The sequence below is a fragment of the Hibiscus syriacus genome, unplaced genomic scaffold (genome assembly GCF_006381635.1).
Source record: "Hibiscus syriacus cultivar Baekdansim isolate YM2019G1 unplaced genomic scaffold, ASM638163v2 tig00112000_pilon, whole genome shotgun sequence".
NCBI classification, from domain to species: Eukaryota; Viridiplantae; Streptophyta; class Magnoliopsida; order Malvales; family Malvaceae; genus Hibiscus; species Hibiscus syriacus.
The window spans coordinates 994,015-1,016,395 of record NW_024063235.1 but is presented as its reverse complement, the minus strand read 5'-3'; the positions used below and the strand labels follow the sequence as shown (position 1 = coordinate 1,016,395).

Genomic DNA, 22,381 nt, shown 5'->3' with positions numbered 1-22,381 from the left:
CAAAAAGATACGGATTATGTAGGGGTGAAGGCCATTCAAAAAATAATTGTCCTAATTTACCAAGATATAGGCCTCATCATTAGTAATCATATATGTATTTCTATGTATTTATCCGGATTATGTATGGTTCAATTAACGCCATTTTCGTTACATAACTAATATTGTCCCGGCATACATACCAGAGTTTGTGCAGTCTGAGGCACCCATCTTATAATATTAATGATTTGATAGTAATGATTAGTAATAATAAATTATTATTAATTTTTAATGATTTGATAGTAATGATTAGAACAAATGATTTGTAATGATGATTAGTAATAATGAAATTATTATTAATTTTAATGATTTGATAATAATGATTAGTAATAATGAAATTATCATTAATATTTAATGATTTGATAGTAATGATTAGTAATAACGAAATTATTATTAATTTTTAATGATTTGATACAATGATTAGTAATAATGAATGGAGGGCCCTAATTGATATGACATTTATAATTCGAAACTTGAACAGATTTGAATGGACGTGTGGTTCATTAACCATAAAAATGATTTTAATAATTTAAATAATAATTTAATATGAATTTAATATTTAATGATTGATGATTTAGTAATGATTTGATAATAATCATTTAGTAATGATTTGATAATAATCATTATATATGATATGATTAATATAATAATGATAATAATGATTTAATAGTATTATTTAGTAATGATTTTATAAATGATTTATACTATGATTTATAGTAATTTATTAATGATTTTAAATATTTAATGATTTGATACTAATGATTTACTAATTATTATAATGATTTATTATTAATATTTAATTATTTGATACTAATGATTTAAAATAGTCGATACTAAATATAATTATTTGATACTATTGATACTAGTTATGATTTGATACTAAATTCATTGTTAAGGTTAAAAACTAGTCTAATTTCAATATATAATTTGTAATAAATAGCAAACGAGTTTAAAATTGTTGTCGATGCCGGGGTGTTGTTGAATGATAATGTCGGGGTGGACGTCTGATACGTTGTGGCCGTTGTGGTTGGTCAGGAGTATTGTACCCATCCTCCTCATTCATTGGGGGCATTTGAACTGCCATGTGTTCAAAGTCATACGTCGACGAAAACGTAGGAGAATAGATGGGTGCCTCAGGCTGCACAAACTCTGGTATGTATGCCGGGACAGTAGAATCATCAACTGCGTGATGCAACGATTCCGCATCGCCGAACGGTTGTGGTGCGCTATTATCCTCATCGGTCATTTTCGCTTCAGGTTGTAGAGATGAACTCCCACTCAGTAAAGAGTATTCAGATTTACCAAATCTTTTCTTAAACCTAAAAAATTGTTGCCTCTCTACCATTGTTGTGAGGAACGACTTTCCATTATCCCAAAAATAAGCAAGGTAAGCCGAAGTCTCAAAATTAAAGTCGTCGTCTTGAATGGCGTCAAGAGTTGGCATGAATAAAGCCCTATTGTTCCAAGCATTAATGTAGGTTGCATGCTTTTCAACCCAATTAACGCCTTCTTTACGACGAAGGTCAAATCTGTGCAGATCGTCATGCGTCTCAACCCAATTCACCGGACGACGACCATCTAAGTTTTGGAGGAGGTCATGATCCCATGGACTCCGCGAAATAGGTTGGTGGAAGTGGAATTGGCTCAACAATCTATCCCCAAATTGGATCTCAACAAAAGCAAAATTGATCAATGGTGTAACAGCACACCAATATTGCAACCCATGTAAAATATCGTGCGGTATCAACGCAAATAATTCTTCATTCATGTATAGTCTCCAATTAAACTGTAAAATTACAAAAACAATAAAATTGATTTAAATCAAATAATATAGATAATTTAAATAATAATTAAAAAATACATATTATACATACCTCCTTTTTGGCATTAAAGTCGATCTTCAGCCTGAACTCTTTAATGTTGTTGTGCACAAACCCCGTGCCTTCAATTTTATGTATCCATCTGTATATCAATCAAAACCAAAATAGAGACATTTTGTTCAATAATTTTAATCAAAATAAATTTTTTCTAATTAATATTTTATATTAAAATAGAGGATTCATATTACCTTCCGGCAAGTGGAAAGTCAACCGCAGTCCGACTAATCAGTGTCAAAACCGGAAGTCTATGCCAAGCTCATGATTATAGCAGCAACATACATCCACCGATTTCTGCTGTATTATTATCATTCATGACTAATGACACCTTGTACATCTCATGATACAAGAACGCCAATATCGCCGAACCCCAGCTATATTGCCTACAATCTCAAAATTGTTAAAAAAAGAAGATACTGAGTGTGAACATAAACTACCGGATTTATCAGGCATCAAAATTCCCCCAATCAACTATATATATGCTCGTGTTGCATATATAATTTCGTTCTCCGTACTATTTGGTTGAAGTAGAAATTCATTCTTCAACCATGACAACCTCACTCTCCACCCTCTACACTCTGGTGGTACGGGCGCTTTCCCAAGAAACAAGTTGCAAAGTTGTGCCACATTTTTAAACTCATGTGACATTACCACCGGCATCCCATTAGTTTGGACCCCGAGTTGCATTGCCACATCCTCCAAAGTTATCGTGCATTCGCCACACGGCAAATGAAACGTGTGCGTTTCTGGTCTCCAACGTTCAATCAACGCACTGATCAAACCTGGGACCAACTTATAATCTCGCACAAATATTACATACCAAAATCCAGCCTCTTGCAAGTTTTCTTCTATCAATGGATGTGGCTTGGGCACTTTATGTAGCCGAAGACGAAGGACTCGTTGCTCGTCCTCCAACAATTAAATAATGCAAAAAAACTATCACAATCATCATAAAATAATATTCAAATATTTATTAATTATAATTCAATAACCAAATATTTTATTCACCATTATTCCCAAATGACTTGAAATATGTTCATTGTCAAGTCTTAGCAGTGGAATTTGGTCAGCCATTGGAATGAATCTGTAAAAAAAGTAAACAACAATATTTAAAAATTCATTTAATATAACTAATATAATCTAACTAACTAACTATTTTACAACACAACAAAAAATTTAATATAATAACTTATATATATTAAACTAATAAACTAACAAACTAAACTTTTTAAAATATAAGTTAAACGTAAATTTTTCCTTAAACAACTAAAAAACTATTCTTTAATAACTTACTATGCTTTAATATAACGTTAACTAATAAACTATTCTTTAATATAACTTAAACTAATAAATGATTTTTAATTATAATTTACTACTAAAAAACTAATTAACTAATTTTTTTATATAATATAAATTCAACAAACAAATATAACTTAACTATTTAACTAACACAAACTAATTACATATTTTTTATATAACTAACGACTAACAACTAACTAAATATTTTTATTAATATGTAACTATCAAACATGCTAATTAAATAATTTTTTATTTCTATATAACTTAACTAAACAATAACTAAACTAACAAACTAATTAACTAATTTTTGTTTTACCCTAATTTATAATAATAAACTAATTAACTAATAATTTATAACAATAAACTAATTTAAATAATTATTCTTTTATATAACTTAAACTAAAACTATTTTTTATAATAAAACTTAAACTACTAATAAACTAATTTTTTATATAATAAATTCAACAACCAAAATATAACTTAACTATTTAACTAACTACAAAACTAATTAATATTAGACTAACACAAGAATTAATTATTTTTTTAATATAACCATCAAACAAACTAATTAAATAATTAACTAAAATTGTTTTAACTTAAACCATAAACTAACAAACTAATAATTTAAAATAAAACTAATTTATATAATATAAATTCAACAACCAAAATATAACTTAACTATTTAACTAACTACAAAACTAATTAATATTAGACTAACACAAGAATTAATTATTTTTTTAATATATAACCATCAAACAAACTAATTAAATAATTAACTAAAATTTTGTTTTAACTTAAACCATAAACTAACAAACTAATAATTTAAAATAATAAACTCATTAAAATAATTAAAAAACTTACCTCAATGTTGTGCTCTCCCTTTCTTCTTCCTCCTTTTTTCTCTGCTATTCTCCTTTGCTATTTTTCTCCTTTCTTCTCTCTTAATTGTTCACTCATTAACCCCATCCATCCAATATATAATACAACAACCGGGCAGACTTTGCTTCAATTATAGGTGGCCGAGTCATTCACGTTCACGGGTTGCAATAATGCAGCAATAAGTGCTGCAATAATGCAACTGATTTCACGCTGCATGGGAGCAGAGGCGCAGCGACAGCAGAGCACGTGAGAGCTTCAGGCGAAGGCATAGGTCGTTTGGATCCCTTGGCGACCTACAATGTCGCTGGGATGCCCTGACGACCTACAATGTCGCTGGGATGACTACCATTCCCTGATTACCCACGTTGCCATGCCTTGCCATGCTGCCACCAGACCCATGCCACGTTGCCATGCCGCCAGGCACAGCCATGCAGAGACTCCAAGCTCGCCCAGACCCATGCCACGTTGCCATGCCGCCATGCACAGCCATGCAGAGACTCCAAGCTCGTCCGGATGCCATGGCGACCTCCAAAGTCGCCCGGATGGCATGACGACCTACGACAACACTGTGGAGATCACTCCATTTGAGCAATTAATCTGGAGAGATCATTATTTCGTGAAATAAACAATTTGAGAGCATTATCTCGTTGATTTTGCCGGGCAAAATTCTAAAGAATAATTTGAATACTGTTATTAAACCAGGAACGACCTAGCAGCCAGACCGGCGACTCCGACAAGATATTTTCCGACGGAATGTCTACATAAAGGATACTCAAAATAACCATAAAAATTTGTCGTTTCCAAAGTTCAGACATCAGACAAAGAGTACAAGATTGCAAGAACACACTAAACCATAAACTTCTAGAGCAACTTAAGTCTGTCCACAGCGATGCTGCCTGCACATTTCCTCTAAGACATATGACCTTCGCGAGCTGCCATGTCCTCAGCCTGTCGAAGGTTCTAGTTCTTTGATGTTTTTGTCGTTATGATCATCTGGTAACTGATTCCTACATAATACAACGGCAAAACTTATTCAGCACTTATACATTTGAGTTGACAATTTAGATTCCTTTTAAACAGGATTTCAGGAGGTACGTGTCATCATCAAATCATTTAGAATTTCATTGAACCATATGCAGAAGGCAAATTCTATACCTTTGTGTTTCCGAGTTTGCAACTTCTGCCGCTGCCAAACTCTAGTGCAGGCATCTGTGAATCAAACATGGAAGGAATTATTGCATGCAACAATAATTCTGTTCACCATATGTAGAAAATACTCCCCGTTTTCTTTATGTTACCTCCACGTTATTCGGATCTGAAGGTGAAATCTCTCTCTCAAGCAGCTTCTCATGCTAAAGGGGAAAAAACAGATTGTTGAGATTCAACCTCATTTGATGAGGTGAGAAGTCATTGGTGAAAATTTCAAATTCAAATCAGGTTATAAAATAGAACTCGAGTGACTTAAAAACTTTTAGTAATTAATGGAAATGGACCGACATAATTTGGCGATAGATACAAATGTAATGGTACACCCTTAGCATCACTATTTGTGAAATATTCTATGGAAAAAACAGCAAAGATCATCAAAACATACTCCATGTTCATCACACCAGTCTAAGAAACGAAGAAAGATATCCTCAATCCACTAGAGGGCATGAGAATTTTTTTATCACAAGTTGCATTTAGAACTCGAAAAACACAAGCATATGGAAAGAAGAACATAAATAACATTATCATCAGGTAGAGACTCTTCATGACCTTCCCTTGCTAGCAAAACTAGTAAATTGACCGGTAGGAGAAAGCATCATAATTCCAACATCAGTATCACTTAACATAGATAAATCAGCGGCCTTCTTGAGAATGCTACCCACCAGGAATTGTAATTTTTCTTCTTCTTGTGACCCATGATCAAAGGAAATCGGATGAGAAAATGAAGAACAAAAATATGGTGTAGACTACTAAGAGAAGAGTAGTTTATATAAGAAGGGAAGAATAAATTTTAGGGATATGCAAGAGGGTAAAATAAAGCATGGTACTATGACAACTACGGAAAAGGTCCCTTGATCATAATCACTAAAGGATTTTTCTTTGGCCTGATAAAGCAAGTAATGCCCTTACAATGGTTTAAGGCATTGATGGGAGTTGTCCAAGAAGGTTGCAACCGTATTTGCCGAGCAAAACCGACGGATTGACATGCTACACGTGGCATTTCCGTAACGAAGTCTGTTACTACCTGCGATTCACATGAATCCTGATCTATGCGAAATGTATCTTGCGAATTCTCGTTAATTGACGTGTGTCTGTCGTCTGTAACCTCACGAACAAACCTTGTGGACGCTCCCTAATGGCCACGTACCAACACAAGTGACTTCACCAGATAACTAATTAAGTCCCTACCATCGTTTCCTGGGACTTCCAATCAAGACCAATGCCACGACATCCCCCAATCAACTTCTGCCGAGAGTATTATAAATAGCCATGCAACAGAGAGCAAAACAAAGCACAATCTCCTCTACCAAAACTAGACCTCCAACTCCAAACCTGGACAACTACCACCTTGACTACCGTCTGACTGCCCTCCACGGTTCTTGTCTGTCTCATTAGTCAACAAAGTCGTACAAATTGTAAAGGGAAATCCGTCCTTCACAAAGTAAGTACCATGTGGGCAACCGAGGGATTAAAAGGCAAGACACAACTTTGGAAGGCCATGAAGTCATTTCCTCATTGGAATGTTAGAGATTTACATGCAGGTAATATACAAGCGAGATCGGATAAGATTCAGAATATTAGAGATAACTGTCAAAACATTAATACAACTAAGAGTAGTAGCTCACTTGTCAATGATTTAGATTCGGGTGTTTCATAATTCCTTAATTCTACTTCAACCACTTATCTAAGTAAACCATACAATTCAAAGAACCAGTATTTCATTAATAAATAGTATGCACTTAGAAAGGGAGAACAAGCAAAATGGAGCAGACCCAGATTTCCAATGACTAAAATATTCGAATATCTTAATTTGCCATGACAATTGGAAAGTTCTTAAACCCCACAAGAGCTCATTGCACATATAAAAGAACATCATAAATCATGAAAATTAAAGGGAAATTGTTGAAGCAAGCGAACAAGAAACGTAAATCATAATAAAAACAGTAAAAAAATGCGGAAGATAAACATCAGGAATCAGAAAGGGGGATCTTTTCAAATTTCAGTAATGACCCAACCATTTAATTCAGACAATCAAACAAACGTTTTATTTGTCGTTTTTGTAAAAAGGGGAAGCATTACTTAAAAACTACCATACCAAGAGCCGAGCAGAAAAAGAATTGATGGGACCCAAAACTCAAGAAAACTCCAAACGTTTCAACAAACAGCTTTAAAGTTTCTTCCATTTTCAGATTCCTTGAGTTGAGTTTAGTCAGGAGCATAAAATAGGAATTATAAAAAATAATTGAGGAATTTAAAGTAAAGGCTAAGTAGCTCAGATGGTAGAGCGCTAGCTTAGCATGCGAGATACACGGGGTTAGATACCCAGCATCTCCATATATTTATGTTCTTAACCTTTACAAAGGGTAAATTATGTTTTCAACATCCTTAACTTTAAAATATTTGAATTGACCACTCAATTTTCTAATTGCTTTCATTTTGGTCACTTACATTACACATGTTAAATCAAAGATAGGGTGACGTTAATTTGCACATGAATCAAAGATAGGGTGACGTTAATGATTTTTGCTGACATAAAATAGAAGTACGTGTTGTCCATTTGTATTTTTTATTTTATCTTCTCCTATAAAGATAAAATTTTAAGAGTTTTATTTAAGATACTAATAAATTTGTCTCATCAAGTCGAGTAAAAAAATAAATTATTCAAATTGATGAATAGTTTTTTAAAACTCAAACTTTATTTAAAAAAATTGAAGTCGAGTCTGTTTGATTCCATTTTGTTTGACGAATATTATTAGAAGTAAAATTAAAATACTTTTACTGTTTTCGGCCCTTAACCATTTTGTTTACTAAAAAAATAAATTTTATTGAAAATATTTATAATGTCATTGTACTATTTGATTCAAACATAAAAACTTTTCCATAATCATATATAATATACATATATATTTCTTCATATGTAATATAAATATATCATCCAGAGTTGAATGGCTCAACTCAAATTTAAAAACAATCTACTAATAAAAGTATTTTTAAAAGTTAAATAATCAAATTAAAAAAATGAAAATTTAATGACAAAACAATAACGCATGCAAAGTTGAATAATAGAAAACGTAATTTACTCTTCTAAAAAATATATTGTTTGAGGGGACCAATGCAACATAGTTTTTTAACTGGTTTTCTCTTATAATAATAAATTAATTAACATATAAATTTTATATTTTAAAGATTTCACGAAATAATACAATAAAATTAAAATATTAATTAACAAATTAATTTATATTTATGGGTTATAAATTGGGTAGTAACATTGATTTAGTAGCATATTATAGTGTTAATTGGACGCCAATATTGATTTAATGTCGCATGCGTATGTATGTATGTATGGTAAAAAAAATTATTGTTATTCTTTGATATCTTGGGTTAATGCACTATGAATTCTAGGGATATAAACGTTCAATGTTAAATGATTAAGAATTATCTTTAAACATATATTGCTTTGTACTTAACGTATATTAATAAAATAAATATATTAAAAAGCTTAGGTCATTGATTTTGAGGAAGGCTAAATATAAATAGAGACTTTCACCTCATTTGTATCATCCATTCCATTCATTTTCAGTTTGAGAGGGTAATAAAACTTAAGGTATTTACTTTAATTCTCTAGTCCCTTTCAATAGTCTAACTTCTCTTTATGCCTAATGATATTAGTCTAATCAAAATATTTGTTTTTAGATTCAACACACATATATAGTTGTTATTATATTTTTTAATTAAAAATTAATATATACTAATTATGTTAAATATTTTATTATGTTTATATTAATCTAATCGATAATTTTTTTAGATTTACCACTTATTATAGTAGTTTATCAGTCCAGTTGGTCATTAACAATAGGAGCATTCAGATTAACTTGTAATTGTTATAGTTAACAGTTAACTAGTGTGAGGGGCTGTTTGTTTACTTCAGAATGATTAAGCGCTGAATGATTTAGAAGCTCTGTATGAATTAGCTCTGAATGTGATATGTTGTTTGATAATGGCTCTGAATCATTCAGAATGTATTCTGTGCTGAATCATTCAACACTATTTTACTGAATCAGTCAGTACTGAATCATTCAGAGATGAGAAACAAACGCGCTAAATGCTGAACGGTTCAGCATTCAGCGTTGAATGGTTCCATTCAGAGCCAAACAAACAACCCCTAACTATTATATTTTATAAGTTAATTAACTGAATCATTAAAATTAATCGTTAATCAAACTGCTCAAGTAACATTAATAATTATGATTACGATTAAGTATTTTGACTAATGATTAATCATCAATTAATTGTTAATAAATATACAATTATATATTTTTAAAAAAATATTATTAGAAGTAAAATTAAAATAATTTTACTGTTTTCAGCCCTTAACCATTTTGTTTACTAAAAACATTTACAATTTTGGAACCGAATGAATTTTTTAAACCAAAGAGCCAGAGAAGAATTCTATCATTTTACTTGCTACAAATTTATAATTATAAGGGGATATGAATAACAATTTTATCAGATTAATGGTTAGGGATGGTCATTTTCCTAATCTTGATTGGTCCCAACCTGACTTGGTCAAAATCAGTTTTTATTAGATATTAGAACAGTTTTTTACTGAAATTTTCCTATTTGAATTGAGTTCCTTATCTTAGTATATTTCTTAAAATATTTTTATTTTATAATTATTTTTATAAAACTTTTATATCTTGCTAATCTTAATATTTATTAAAATATTTATAAAATTAAAGAATACATTTTTTAAAAATATTTTGTAGTATGAATTATAAAATTATAAAAATTTTATGTTATAGGTATCTTTGAAAAAGAATTAGGTAACATGATAGCTTGCAATCAAATCTTTTTAATGATTAGTTACGATTAATAGAATTTAATAATCATTATAAAAATTAATCGATCTTTTAGATTTATCGATTGGACGATCTTCGACTCTAGTGAAAAGGATGTAAACAAGCAATGTTAGATCGAGAAGTGTGGCACTGCACATTTGGTGGCTAGTTATGGGCATACTATGACCGTCGGTTTGGGATAAAATTGAAACATTCAAAAGTTTGGATCAATATAAAATAAGAGTCACAGTTTAGGGATAAATTTAAAATTTCAAAAGTTTAAGGAATAATTTAAAATAAGAATCATAATTTAAGGATGAGATTGAAATGTTTAAAATATATGATTTAATTTAGAATTAAGGTATTGGAGGACGTGTCGTACAATTAACTTGAAAGTTTATTGTTGCAAATTATTAGGGTAAGCTACAAAATAGTCACTAATATTTGATTAAGTTTCAATTTTCTCTATTGAAGTTTTAAAAATAATACTAACATTATAGTTTTATAATATAATAGGCATTAAAATTATGATTTATAATAAAATAGTCACTCCACCGTCCTCTATATTAAATTCAAGATGTGATAACGTTAACAAATATTAATATTTAGTTTTATCTTTAAACTACTATTAAAATATTAAATAGGTACTTAAATAATAAATTTATATATAATTTACCCCAAAACTTTTTAATTTAAGTATTTTTCAAATACCCACCACTACTGTATTTCTCTCTTTTCCACCTTAACAGCTCCCAAACTCAAACGCAGTCATCTCGACTTATCCTTCTCTCACTTTGAGAAAACACATCATCAGGTTGTATGGAAGGGGTGACAGGAACAAATGTCCCCTAAAAATTTTAAATTATTATATATTTTAAATTTTTTATATATATTTTTTATTTAAATTATATTTCTATCTCTGTCCAAAATTTTAATTTGCTTCTAAATTTAAATTCATCCCTTAACATAAATTTTTGTGTAGTTACAGTTTATATATAGTTTACGTTAATATATATTCATTTATGAAAAAAAGAAAAGAAAGAAAAATAAAGACACCGTGATGATTTAATTATTTTTTACTTTCTCGAGAAGGAAAGCTTTTCAAAAGCAAATCATTGATAATATCTTTCATAAAAGAATATAAATATAAATAATATAGTAATATATAATGGAAAAAGGAGGACTTTTCCAGTTCGTCTTCCTTTGAATCTTTCATCACATGGACATGGAGATGGTCTCGAATATTCGTTTCTTTTCTGCCGCTTCTTCCCTTCAAAGTTTCCAACTTTGATTCTCTTCAACCGAAAAAACAGACCACGATTTCAAACACCTTCGCTTTCCGGACAACAAGATCCGACCGTTTACTTTGCCCCAAATCTTTGTCAAAAAACCCCATCAACTTGAAAATCCCATATCAAAGCCATTCATCTTCAGACAACACATGCTAATTTGAAGCTGTAGGAATGTCTAGGTGTCCCCAGAACTCAGTTTTGTACAACGGCAGCCATTGTGCCTGCCAAGTCGGCCGCTTTCTCAACGTTTCGGCCAACAGCTGCATCACCTATGATGGAAGTTCAGCTATCAAAACTGATTCGGGGATTGACTACTACGCGTTCTCCTTCCCCAAGACCTTTATATCTTTCGATTCGATTAAGAAGTTCACTCAATCCCAAGCTGTGTTCTTGGAAGCTACTCTTCTGATGTTGCTTTCATGGCTCCTTTTTTGCTTCCTCTTGAGGTTTACAAAGCTTGGTGGTGGCAGAAATGTGTGGTTTAAGATTAGGTGGTGGATTAGTCGCTTGGATGTTTGCTTTGCTACAAGGCATTGGCTGGTTGGTCCTTTTTAACGATTTCCCTTGTTTCTTTTGATGCATTGCAACGTTTAAAAGGGCAACTCGCCTCTGTAGAATTCCAACTTTATATTTTTGAGCTGAAAGTTTGAGGTTCTAACTGTAGAATTCTGTAGTGACAATTGTGCTGATGGTTCTTTCTTTTTCCATGCTCCATGTGAATTTGTATGTATTTTTCTTAAGTGGGATTTCTTTTTTGCAGTGAACAAGTATATGTAGCATTATTTGTATGTTTGTATGCAAGTGTCTGATACAAGTATGTGTTATACATGTGCATATTCGATTTTGTGTATGTGTTTTCATGTATACAAATTTGTGCTGGACATGGGCATTGCAACGAAAATTTAGAGTTGATGAAGCAACATTCGTGTCTAGGATGTAGCATGCTCAAGTGACTAAGTTGGTTGAGATTTGGATTGTCTTGAAAATTGGGGTGACGTCGGGATTGGTTTTCGTTAGCTAATTAGCAAGCCATCATTAAAGTGTAATGTCGACATAATTCACTTTTGCATACTTTGGAATTGGGTGTATTATTGTCAAATTTGAAATTCATGTCTAAGGAATAATTATGATTTCAGAAACTAGAAGAAATGTATGTTAACATGTTTTCTCATGACGGATGGTTTTTTCTGTACTTTCATGATGCATAAACATGCTAATGCTTTAACTTGTTTAATTCATTTATTTAGGATGATCAGAAGTTTGTTGTGAAGCGGAAAACAGAACTTGGTGGAACTTTCTCGATCGCCAGCTGGATACTTTTCACTGGGCTGTTTGCTGCGTGAGTGAGGATAATGTTCTCGACGCAAGCATTTGATTTTCAAATTCTCATGAATGTTTTCTTAGAACCCTTTCAACATATGAATATACGTTGATTTGTTTGTCCCCTCCTTTCCATGATTTATGTTAGGCTGCTTTACCAAATCATCGCAAAGAGAACAATTGAAATGCATAACGTGAGAGCAACAAATGCGCCTGACCTAGCTCTGTTCAGGAATGACATGGAATTTAATATGACAACAGTTTCTAGTATGAGCTGCTCGAATTTGCGACGTCCAACTACTTTACTATCCGGAAGTTCCGGCTTCAATGAAGACAAAGTTTTCCCTATTTCGGGTTTTCTCAACTTTTCATGTCACAATACGAGTTTGGGGCCAACCATATCTCTCAAGTGCAGCAATTGCCGACTCCATCAAGATTTTTTGTCTGTTTCATGGCAGTTTGTTGATCTCCCAAACAGCCCTGCAAGTGCCGTAGGTTTTCAGTTCAATGTGACTTCAAAAGATCATATCAGGAGTGATCATGTGAGTTTCGTTAGTGGCACACTGAAGAATGGAACCAACTCTGATAATAGCCCTGTTACTTTCAGAGGGACGGACACAAACATATTGATATTCAATTTATTTCCCCGTCTATACCGCAGTGCAAAAGATCTCAGGCTAGTTCAACCCCTGTTTCATGAATTCGTCCCGGGGTCAATTTTGCGTGAGACCTCTCAGCTCCAGGCCTCATTAGAGAATGCTAGTGATGGACTAATGAACACTACATTATATGTCAATTATCTTAATTCCTACATCATTGAGTCTGAAAATCAAAATATAGTTGGTGCTGGTGAGTAATTTGCTTTGCATGTGTGTATGTGATTCAGTCTGGTGTTTTTTTATATTATCTGCTACATCAATTAACTTACGTTTGATATTTGTGCATTGTAAACTATTTAAGGTGACAGTCTGAGATATCTACATTATTTCGTTAATCACTTTACCAACTTGGTTTAGATGGAAGAGTTCTTGATGGCCACTAGCAGGATAATGTTGTTCTTTGATTGAATTGGCTTCTAATGGCTTTCACATGCCTTGTTCCTTTTCTAATTCCCCTTTATTTGGAGAACAACCTTTGATTGCATTATTCTGCAGGATTCATTGCAATGAGTTTCTACTTGTATGTATTAATGCATATTGTTTTGTTCAACTTGCAGTGGGCTTCCTCGCAGATCTTGGTGGGCTATATTGCCTTAGTATGATGCTATTTTTCTTTCTCTTGGTGCAAGTAAGTCGTGTTCCTTGTTTGTTTATCATTTAGTTCTTCCTTTTTCCCTTGATTTTCTAGATGATGATTGAAGACCTTACACTATCAATAAATGATGTTAAGGTTTATTTTTACCCTTCTTTCGGATGAAGAGAAAGATGTTTATATTCAGTATTTGAACATCATGTCAAAAAAATACTGTTACTTCTTCCTTAAGTAATTGTTCAAAGTTCCCTTCCCTATTTCACCTGCTTGGTGCACTTTGTAGTGTGAGTTCAGAATAAAACGGCTCCGCAATGAAGATAGCATTTTACGGAATATCAGAAGTAGAAGAAAAGCTCAAGAACACTGGGATAAAGTAATTTCTTTCTCTGAAGAACATGTAGCCTATGTTTATTAGTCAATTCGAGTATTCCTCTCTGATTTAGTCCTTTAGTATAGTTGAGTTGTGCTTTTCTTAACCAGGTGAGAAAATACGTCATGTACACGTGGAACTGCAGAACATTGGATGTCGATGACCACTCTAAAACGGAACCTGGTTGTGGTCATTTCATGCTTCCATCGGTCCATGGTAATGGATCAGTTCGTGGAGGGGTGTCATCGAGGAAGCGAAGGCAGCTAAGTAATATTGACCTAAGTTTTCACAAGCAAGTCAGCAGTGAAAAGGTAGATTCTATCAATCTCTTTTTCAATGCCAACCTAATTTCACCTTCTTTTGTTAAATTAAGTTTTTCTCGGAAAACACTTGCTTTTTACCCGAATTTCCGTACTCGACTCACATAAAGAAGGTTCAGTTAAACACAAGTTACCTATAATCAGTAACATCTCTGTTTTAATGGCCAAGTTTTTCCAGTTTTACCTAAAATTGTTATTATTTCTGTCATAGCCGTGTGAATTGTTCTTACCTAAAACTGCATCGACTGTCTGAACCAATGTACTGATAGTACTTGTATAACATGAAAGACCGAACAAATTTCTTAGTCGTCTATGTTGGAAGCATTGTCATGTGGTTTTAAGCCTTTGGCATCTCAAAGTGTATAATAATTGGCATATATATATATATATATATATGTATATATATTTATATATGTATATGTTATGATGAATGAGGCGGAAATAGTATTCCTCAATCTTCATTTTTCAATCATTTTTTAGGAGAAACATTCATACCAAGTGAAGTGAAGTTAAGTTTTAGCTGTGTATCAGTTTATGCAAATACCATTAGTAACTTTGTCGCTAACTTTTGGACCCGAACGTAGCATAGCTTGTCCACATAGGTTTCCATTCTGAAGCTTTCCATGTAAGTATGCAGGCCCTCAAATGCGATATATCTGGATCTGCTAAGGACAAGATAAAACATTGCATCGGTTCAAATGATGGAGTTGCTGTCCGGCATCAAGCATTTCCTATTGGTGACGAGATAATTCCCCCACCACCGCAACTAGGTACGAACAGGGCTATTTGGATTGTCATCATTTCATATCATGTTGCACTAAAAGACACAATTGGAGTTGATTGTTTTCCGTTGTCTCCGTATCTTCTAAACCATAGTTTCAGTTTAGTTAATAAGCGTTAAAACTTTTCTTTTTGCCAAAGAAAAAAGTTGGGTTCGCAGGGGACAGGGGTATGCTTTTGAATCACTGCTTTATTGTTTAAAGATTGTCAATGTAAACAAAAAGACTGTTAACAATAACTCATACATCGAGATGATTTCTTATTATAAGTTAAACTACTGGTGTCGAGTGTTGACTCCATTATTATTGCTCTTTCTATCTCCTATGTTACTCAGATTTAGGTATGGGTGTTGAATTTGAATATGTTCATTTTTTTCAGTATTTGATGTGTCATATCCTGGAACCGTACTTCGATATGTGTCATAGGTGAGTACTTCAAATAAAACTGAAGAGTCGGTTAGGAAATGACTTGCAGGTTGGTTTTGGAACTGCCTAAAAAGACTTTTCATTGTGATGAAATGAAACTGCATGCATAATTTTCTTCGAAATCTTCTAGTGTTTTTATTTACCAACATATTTTACGTTAAAGTTGCTCATCTTAATCCTTCTTCTTAATGCAGATCTGAAGTCTGGCTCAGATATCGAGTTGTCTGATATACAGAAGAATTTTCAACGTTTGTACGACTACAATGTCATGCTGAGAGAGGAGTTCATAGCCACCCAATCATTGCTTCGCGATTTGACTGCTAAGACTCCATCTCCGGGAACAGAAAGTCAAACGTGATACTGCTGAGTATATCCAATTCTTTTCAGACATTTTCCTATCAAAGCAAAAGGGGTGTTTCATGCAATCACCCTGAGGAATCAGCATGTAACTGTTTCTTCCTTTTCTTATCCTTCAATCATTTTTGTACAAAGAAGGCGTGTTTTACGGATGAACCCTACATGTTTAGTTCTTTATATTCCACGCCTCTTTCGGGTCAACTGACCTTACAGCGGATGCTGCCGGACATCATCTTTGCTTATGAAGAAGGCACATATGTTGTTGTATGTTGATTTTGTGATGGAACTCAATGCTTATTGTAAACATGATACCCAGGGTTTGTGTTGTAATATAGTGTATATCATGAACTCGGAGAATGCAAGAGGGTTATTCACTTCCGTAATTCATCTTTATTATTCATTTTCATAATTTTGATTTCGTCTAACCTTAAAATGTTTTTTTAACATTATTTATGAAGACATTTTTTTGTGTTCATTAAAAGTGACGTGTCCGTGGCTTACTTGGTTTATAGAAATGGCACCACTATTGATAAATATAGAAAACAAAATTGTGTATGGATGAAAAAAATAATAAATTGATAAAATTAGTCGTTTCCAAATTATGGGGCTTAATAACATGATATAAAACACGAAATGACACGAACATAAAGATAACTTGAACACAATTTGTCCTGTCTACTCCGTACAGTACAAATCATTCCCTATAAAAAAACATGGTTTCCTACAATCATTTTTCACACTCCCCCTCAAGCAAGAACCATAACCCACTACAGATTCAGACATCTTACACGGGAGAGAGTCGGACACAATATAGATGTCTTCTATTCCATGAAAACCAAAGCTCATAACTCAAGTCAGATGCAAACCAGTTTATGTAACGTAGATGATGGCGACGCCGTTAAATGCAACTACGGAACATTCAAGCAAGCAGCAGTTAAGCTAAACTCACCTTACCACGGAACATTCAAGCAAGCAAGCCGCACTCAAGCTAAACTCACTTTACCTGTTGTCCTTTCCAACAGTAGTAACAGTCCACGAAGCTCTATTGTTAAACTGGCAGTGGATTAGAAGAAAAATCCATAATTGCTCCTTGTCTACTGTATTGACTTCCTTTCACCACCTCTCGAATCCTTAGCCGAGTGCAGACCTAAAGCATTGACAAAGATCCGCTTTGCAGCTCCTAGATGTTCTTTTGAAAACTCTTTATTAACGCTACTTCGAGTTCTATCTGGTATACTAGCATCAATAGGTCTTTTTGGAGTTGATTCATCTGAAACATTTTTCTCACAAACCACCAAAGTACCATGTTCATTTGCATTGCTATTTGCTTTACTGCATGCATCCTCATTTTTCTCTTGTTCAAGAAAAGCATCTTGACAAGTTTCTGTTCTCAAATCATTATCAGCTTTATCCATATTTTGAATACTTGGTTCATTAGTTTGCACTTTATCTTTATAATCCCTGGCTTTATCGTCTTGATTGCATGAGTTAATTCTTTGTCCTAAAGCATGTGCAATCATTCGACGAGCCACAATAGGAACGGTTCAAGGCTTATGCTTAACAGGTTCTTGAATTTCTCCAATATCCATCGCGAATATCCATTCACGAGCAGCCAAGTAAGCTTCTTCTCTTGCCTCAAGACTAAGCTCAAAAGAAGGCAACTTTGTCTCCATTACTGAAAAATGAAAAGGCAATCTTTCAGGGCTTATCGTCAAGGAAATCAAAACCTCCATGTTATTAGATTATCAATATAGAGAAAACTAGTAACATATGCAGATAAAATTTTCAAAAATAATAAATGAAAAGGAAAAACGAAAGAAAAACAAACTAATATTAATATTCAATAAGCAAACTAGCTAAAACTTAAAACTATAAATGGTCAGCCATTAAAGGAAAAGGCAATTAGACACTTTTTAGAGGAAGAGGAAAAAAAAAAGATATCAATGTATGAGTAACTAGAATATAATGAAACAGTTAACAATATTCAGAAAATACAGCCTGCCCCAAGTAATACTGTTAAGCATCCATCTGAAAATCAATTGAACCTCACTGGCTCCTCTCACCTCCAATGTGGCAAATACCTTTAAATTTTAGAATTCAGTAAAATGAGTTAACATAAAAGAATCTATTGTGCAATGCTTCCCTTGAGAGAGAAAAATCAAAATACAGTCTCCTTGCTACCCGACTAAAAGAATCTAGTCGAAAAATACAGATTCTTTACTATGAGCTGTTAGGAAAAGTATTCTACAGCTTGCACTTGAAGAGAGAACAATAAAAGCTTTCTTCTTTTCAGTGTTTCAATACAACATGTTGAACCATCTTCCTAATAAAGAAAGAAGAGAAAAAGGAAAACATAATAACTAGCAAATGAGTAAATTAAATGGATAAATAAATAGTGCCTTCCATTCGTAGGCAATAACCCAAAGAGAACCAGATTTCGTAAACAAAAGATACAAAGAAATAACTGATATTTTGCTGAGGTAATTGCATTTGTTTTGGTAGACATGCCCTTCAAAATCCACCCCTTTTACATTTGGAGCACACAATGACAACAAATGTACATAATGGAAGAAAAACCATTGGTATGCATATTGCAAGCATGGAATTTGGAACATGGTTCTTTCTCTCACCATGTGACCCTCAAATTCAATTTTCCCCATCCCCGTTCGATATAGTTCCAATTGGAAGAGATCCATAATATCTTGCACGGCATGCTCTCTAATCAGCTATAAGTAACCATGGTAAAAATTGTACAGGAAAGAAAGAGATATTCTCAGCTACACATGTTATTGTTTTTTCTTAAAAATTGCAAATCAGTTCCTCCATCAATAGAGGGATCATGAGTTATGAACCAATAGCCTAAAAATGATTAAACAAGTGAACAGGAAGAAATTTACCTGGTGCAGTTCCTTCTCTTGTTAATATATAGCGAGACTCTGTAAGAGACTGAGGCTCATCACACTGCCATAATATATCACTAACAAGAATGGAAGGTCTGCAAGACAAGATGTTGCCGGGTCATGAGCACCACAATAACTAAATGACCAAAAATGAACAATAAGGAAACAAATTACATACATTGATGTCTCTGGGCATCGTTGCAAAACCAAATGCCTATCTTCTCCTTCTCCAATTGATTCATGCGCAAATCTAGCCAATTTTGTAAAACGTTGCTATTAAAAGCTAATTAAGAAAACACTACAGCTCCAAAGTCAATTCAAACGAGGATACATTAAGAAAGAAAGACAAAAAGAAAAGTACCCAAATATATCTGCAAGACGATGCAGGAGAAGCCGATTGTATGAATTCATAGGTTCCAACTCTAGGGTCCCATCTGAGCTGCAATCCAACATTTTTATTGTTCATAATGATCATAACTGAATCAGACTTGTACATTAAAAGAACTTCCTAAGAACCTTTTGCGTGGGGATGTGGGATTCTTTAGTTACCTTGAAGGAAATTAATGAAAGCCTCCTCCATTGACAGCACTAGATGTTTGCAAGGAAGATTGTCCTTAACTAGGAATGCCAATTCTTCCACCTGCATCGTAGTCATATTAGTCCACCAAAAGTCTACTTATGGAAAACCTCATCCCACCCCATTCCCAACCGAAAAAGTAAATAGTATTTATAATATCTATTTACTTCAAGAATTCATTTTTGAGATAGCAAAATCTACCATTTGATTCATTCAATTATTGAGTAAGAGCACCAAAATTTTCAGTTGTCGAGCACTAAAAATTAAAAATGAGGGGTAAACGACAATTACCCACAAAGCAAAGTTGGATGATTATTCAATGAAAAAAATAACTTTTTAGGCAGCAATAGTTAGCATTTTACTCATTCAATTATTCAGTAAATAATTGACTTTAAACAGTAAGTATATAAACAGAATTCTCAGTTTTGAACACTAAAAATCAATAAGATGTAGTAAATTATAATTACTCAGAAAGCAAAATGGGCGTTTATCATGTACTTTAATCCTAAACTATTCAGACATACACTGATGCAAACAAAAATTAACTTCTGAGATAGAAAAATGCATCATTTTACTTGCTCCGTTATTCAGTAAATCATTGACTTCAAACAACGAAAACATGGACAGAATTTTCAGTTTAGAACACCGGAAATAAAAAATTATTGGCAAATGATAATTACCCAGAAATCAAAACAAGTGATTATCAACTGTTTCAGATGAATTTAGGTTCAAATTAAGAGGAAAAAAGATAGCCTCAACTACTAACGCATTATTCCGAAAAAAATAATAAAAAACTAAGACGGTTTGAGAGGAAGAATCTTACCATAGCGAATTGGGTGACGCTCATGTTTGTTTAAAAAGAAAATTCAAAAAATTATAACGCAAAGAAAATCAGAAAATTCAGGGCGGAGAAAGATAAACAGGGGAAATTGTTCAAAGATCCGCGAGAGTATGTTATATTGTTTTTAGGGATCATCCAACTATAACCTTTTTATTTGACTATTATATTTAAATTCTTATCAATTAAACTATCTAATATTTAAATACATTTAATCAGATCACTTGTACTGATGTGATAGTTAATAAAATTAATATAATTATACATTTGGTCACTCTTACTTATATTATCTCAATTTAGTATAATCAGATCATGTATATATCACTAATATCAAATATCATGACACTGTCGTAATTCAATTTAAAGATTTAGTTTATTTTAATTTAATATATTTAATTTCTACTAATCAAAGAGTGACACATGTCACTTTTTTTGGGGAAAGAAAATTTAAAATAGTAAAAGGGCACAAACAATTTGAACCAATAACCATTGTGGAGAATGGAAGAGCTCGACCACTAAGCAAGTTCATTATAAAATATATTTTTATAGTTAAGAATTTAAAAATATACTTAAAAATATATTCTTGACTTAAATAATAAATTTGGCCTACTTTAAACCAAAAAAATATATTCGATAAATTAAGAAAAAATAATAAAATATATATTTTTATATTTAAGAATTTGAATATTTTAAAATATTTTAAAAATAATAAATTTGGCCTACTTTAAACCAAAATATATATTAGATAAATTAAGAAAAAATAATAAAATATATTTTTATAGTTAAGAATTTAAATATTTTAAAATATTTAAATATATATTCTTACCTCAAATAATAAATTTGGCCTACTTTAAACCGAAAAATATATATTCGATAAATTAAGAAAAATAATAAAATATATATTTTTATAGTTAAGAATTTAAGATTATACTAGGAAACAAGATATATGTACAATATGTAGTTTATTTTAAACCAAAAAAATGAACTTGGCCAAGTGGTTAGGCTTCTCCCTTCTCCCTTAATGGTTGTTGATTCGAATCCTTTGTGCCCCTTAACCACTCTTAATTTTAAACCAAAAAAATGAACTTGGCCAAGTGGTTAGGCTTCTCCCTTCTCCCTTAATGGTTGTTGATTCGAATCCTTTGTGCCCCTTAACCACTCTTAATTTTCTTTCCACCAGAGGGCGACACGTGTCACCTTTGATTGGTAGAAACTAAATATCTCCAAATCCTCCAATCGAGTAGCAACACATGTCATTATATTTGGTATTAGTGATCAAGTGGCATGATCTGATTCGAATATTAAATTTATTTGAATTTAGAACCAAATTGAGATAATATATAAGTAACAATGACCAAATGTGTAATTATACAAATTTTATTAACTATCACATCAGTACTTCCGTTAAATGTTAACAAGTGACTTGATTGAATGTATTTAAATAGTTAGGTGATCTTATTGACAAGAATTCAAAATAATGGTCAAAATGAAAGAGGATATAATTGGGTGGTCTCTAATATAGTTTATCCTTATGTTTATTTATATTTTCATTTTTTTCGGATAACTTATATTGCACGTCTTATTTTAATTTGATTAGGTTTATGGTTTTTTATAGGCTTAAATACACCTTTACCCCCTAAATTATATCATTTTTATCGAATTATCCCTTAAATTATTTTTTAGACATTTTACCCCTTTAACTATAAATTGTTATCCCGTTTACCCAAAATAGTTAACACCATTAAAAATAAAATTTACGAACCAATTAAAACACTTCACGTCACCCTTAATTTTCATTTTCTTTATTGAAATA

At 32.4% G+C, this 22,381-nt stretch overlaps 2 protein-coding genes and 1 long non-coding RNA gene across 4 annotated transcripts; 1 reads left to right on the top strand and 2 right to left on the bottom strand.

Moving 5' to 3' along the window:
- Window positions 1-4,978: 4,978 nt before the first annotated feature.
- Window positions 4,979-5,875, bottom strand: LOC120174106. The gene is made up of 3 exons (XR_005521127.1): window positions 5,390-5,875; window positions 5,247-5,300; window positions 4,979-5,098 (listed from the first exon to the last, which is right to left on the bottom strand). It is a non-coding gene; the product is annotated as an uncharacterized LOC120174106 (long non-coding RNA).
- A 5,455-nt stretch (window positions 5,876-11,330) lies between these two features.
- LOC120174147 lies at window positions 11,331-16,628 on the top strand. Its single transcript, XM_039181108.1, has 8 exons — window positions 11,331-11,970; window positions 12,678-12,769; window positions 12,899-13,599; window positions 13,967-14,037; window positions 14,285-14,374; window positions 14,482-14,682; window positions 15,329-15,461; window positions 16,091-16,628. The coding sequence occupies exons 1-8, from the start codon at window positions 11,602-11,604 to the stop codon at window positions 16,252-16,254; spliced, it is 1,821 nt and encodes a 606-aa protein (XP_039037039.1). The 5' UTR covers window positions 11,331-11,601; the 3' UTR covers window positions 16,255-16,628.
- Window positions 16,629-16,927: 299 nt separating this feature from the next.
- LOC120174081 (R3H domain-containing protein 1-like) lies at window positions 16,928-20,668 on the bottom strand. Of its 2 annotated transcripts, XM_039181054.1 has the most exons (6): window positions 20,554-20,668; window positions 19,703-19,793; window positions 19,515-19,592; window positions 19,332-19,403; window positions 19,151-19,248; window positions 16,928-17,928 (listed from the first exon to the last, which is right to left on the bottom strand). In XM_039181054.1, the coding sequence occupies exons 3-6, from the start codon at window positions 19,562-19,564 to the stop codon at window positions 17,798-17,800; spliced, it is 351 nt and encodes a 116-aa protein (XP_039036985.1). In that variant the 5' UTR covers window positions 19,565-19,592; window positions 19,703-19,793; window positions 20,554-20,668; the 3' UTR covers window positions 16,928-17,797. The 2 variants fall into 2 exon arrangements, with proteins under 2 accessions (XP_039036985.1, XP_039036984.1); XM_039181053.1 differs by lacking the exons at window positions 19,703-19,793; window positions 20,554-20,668 and having other exon boundaries at window positions 19,515-19,689.
- Window positions 20,669-22,381: the final 1,713 nt, after the last annotated feature.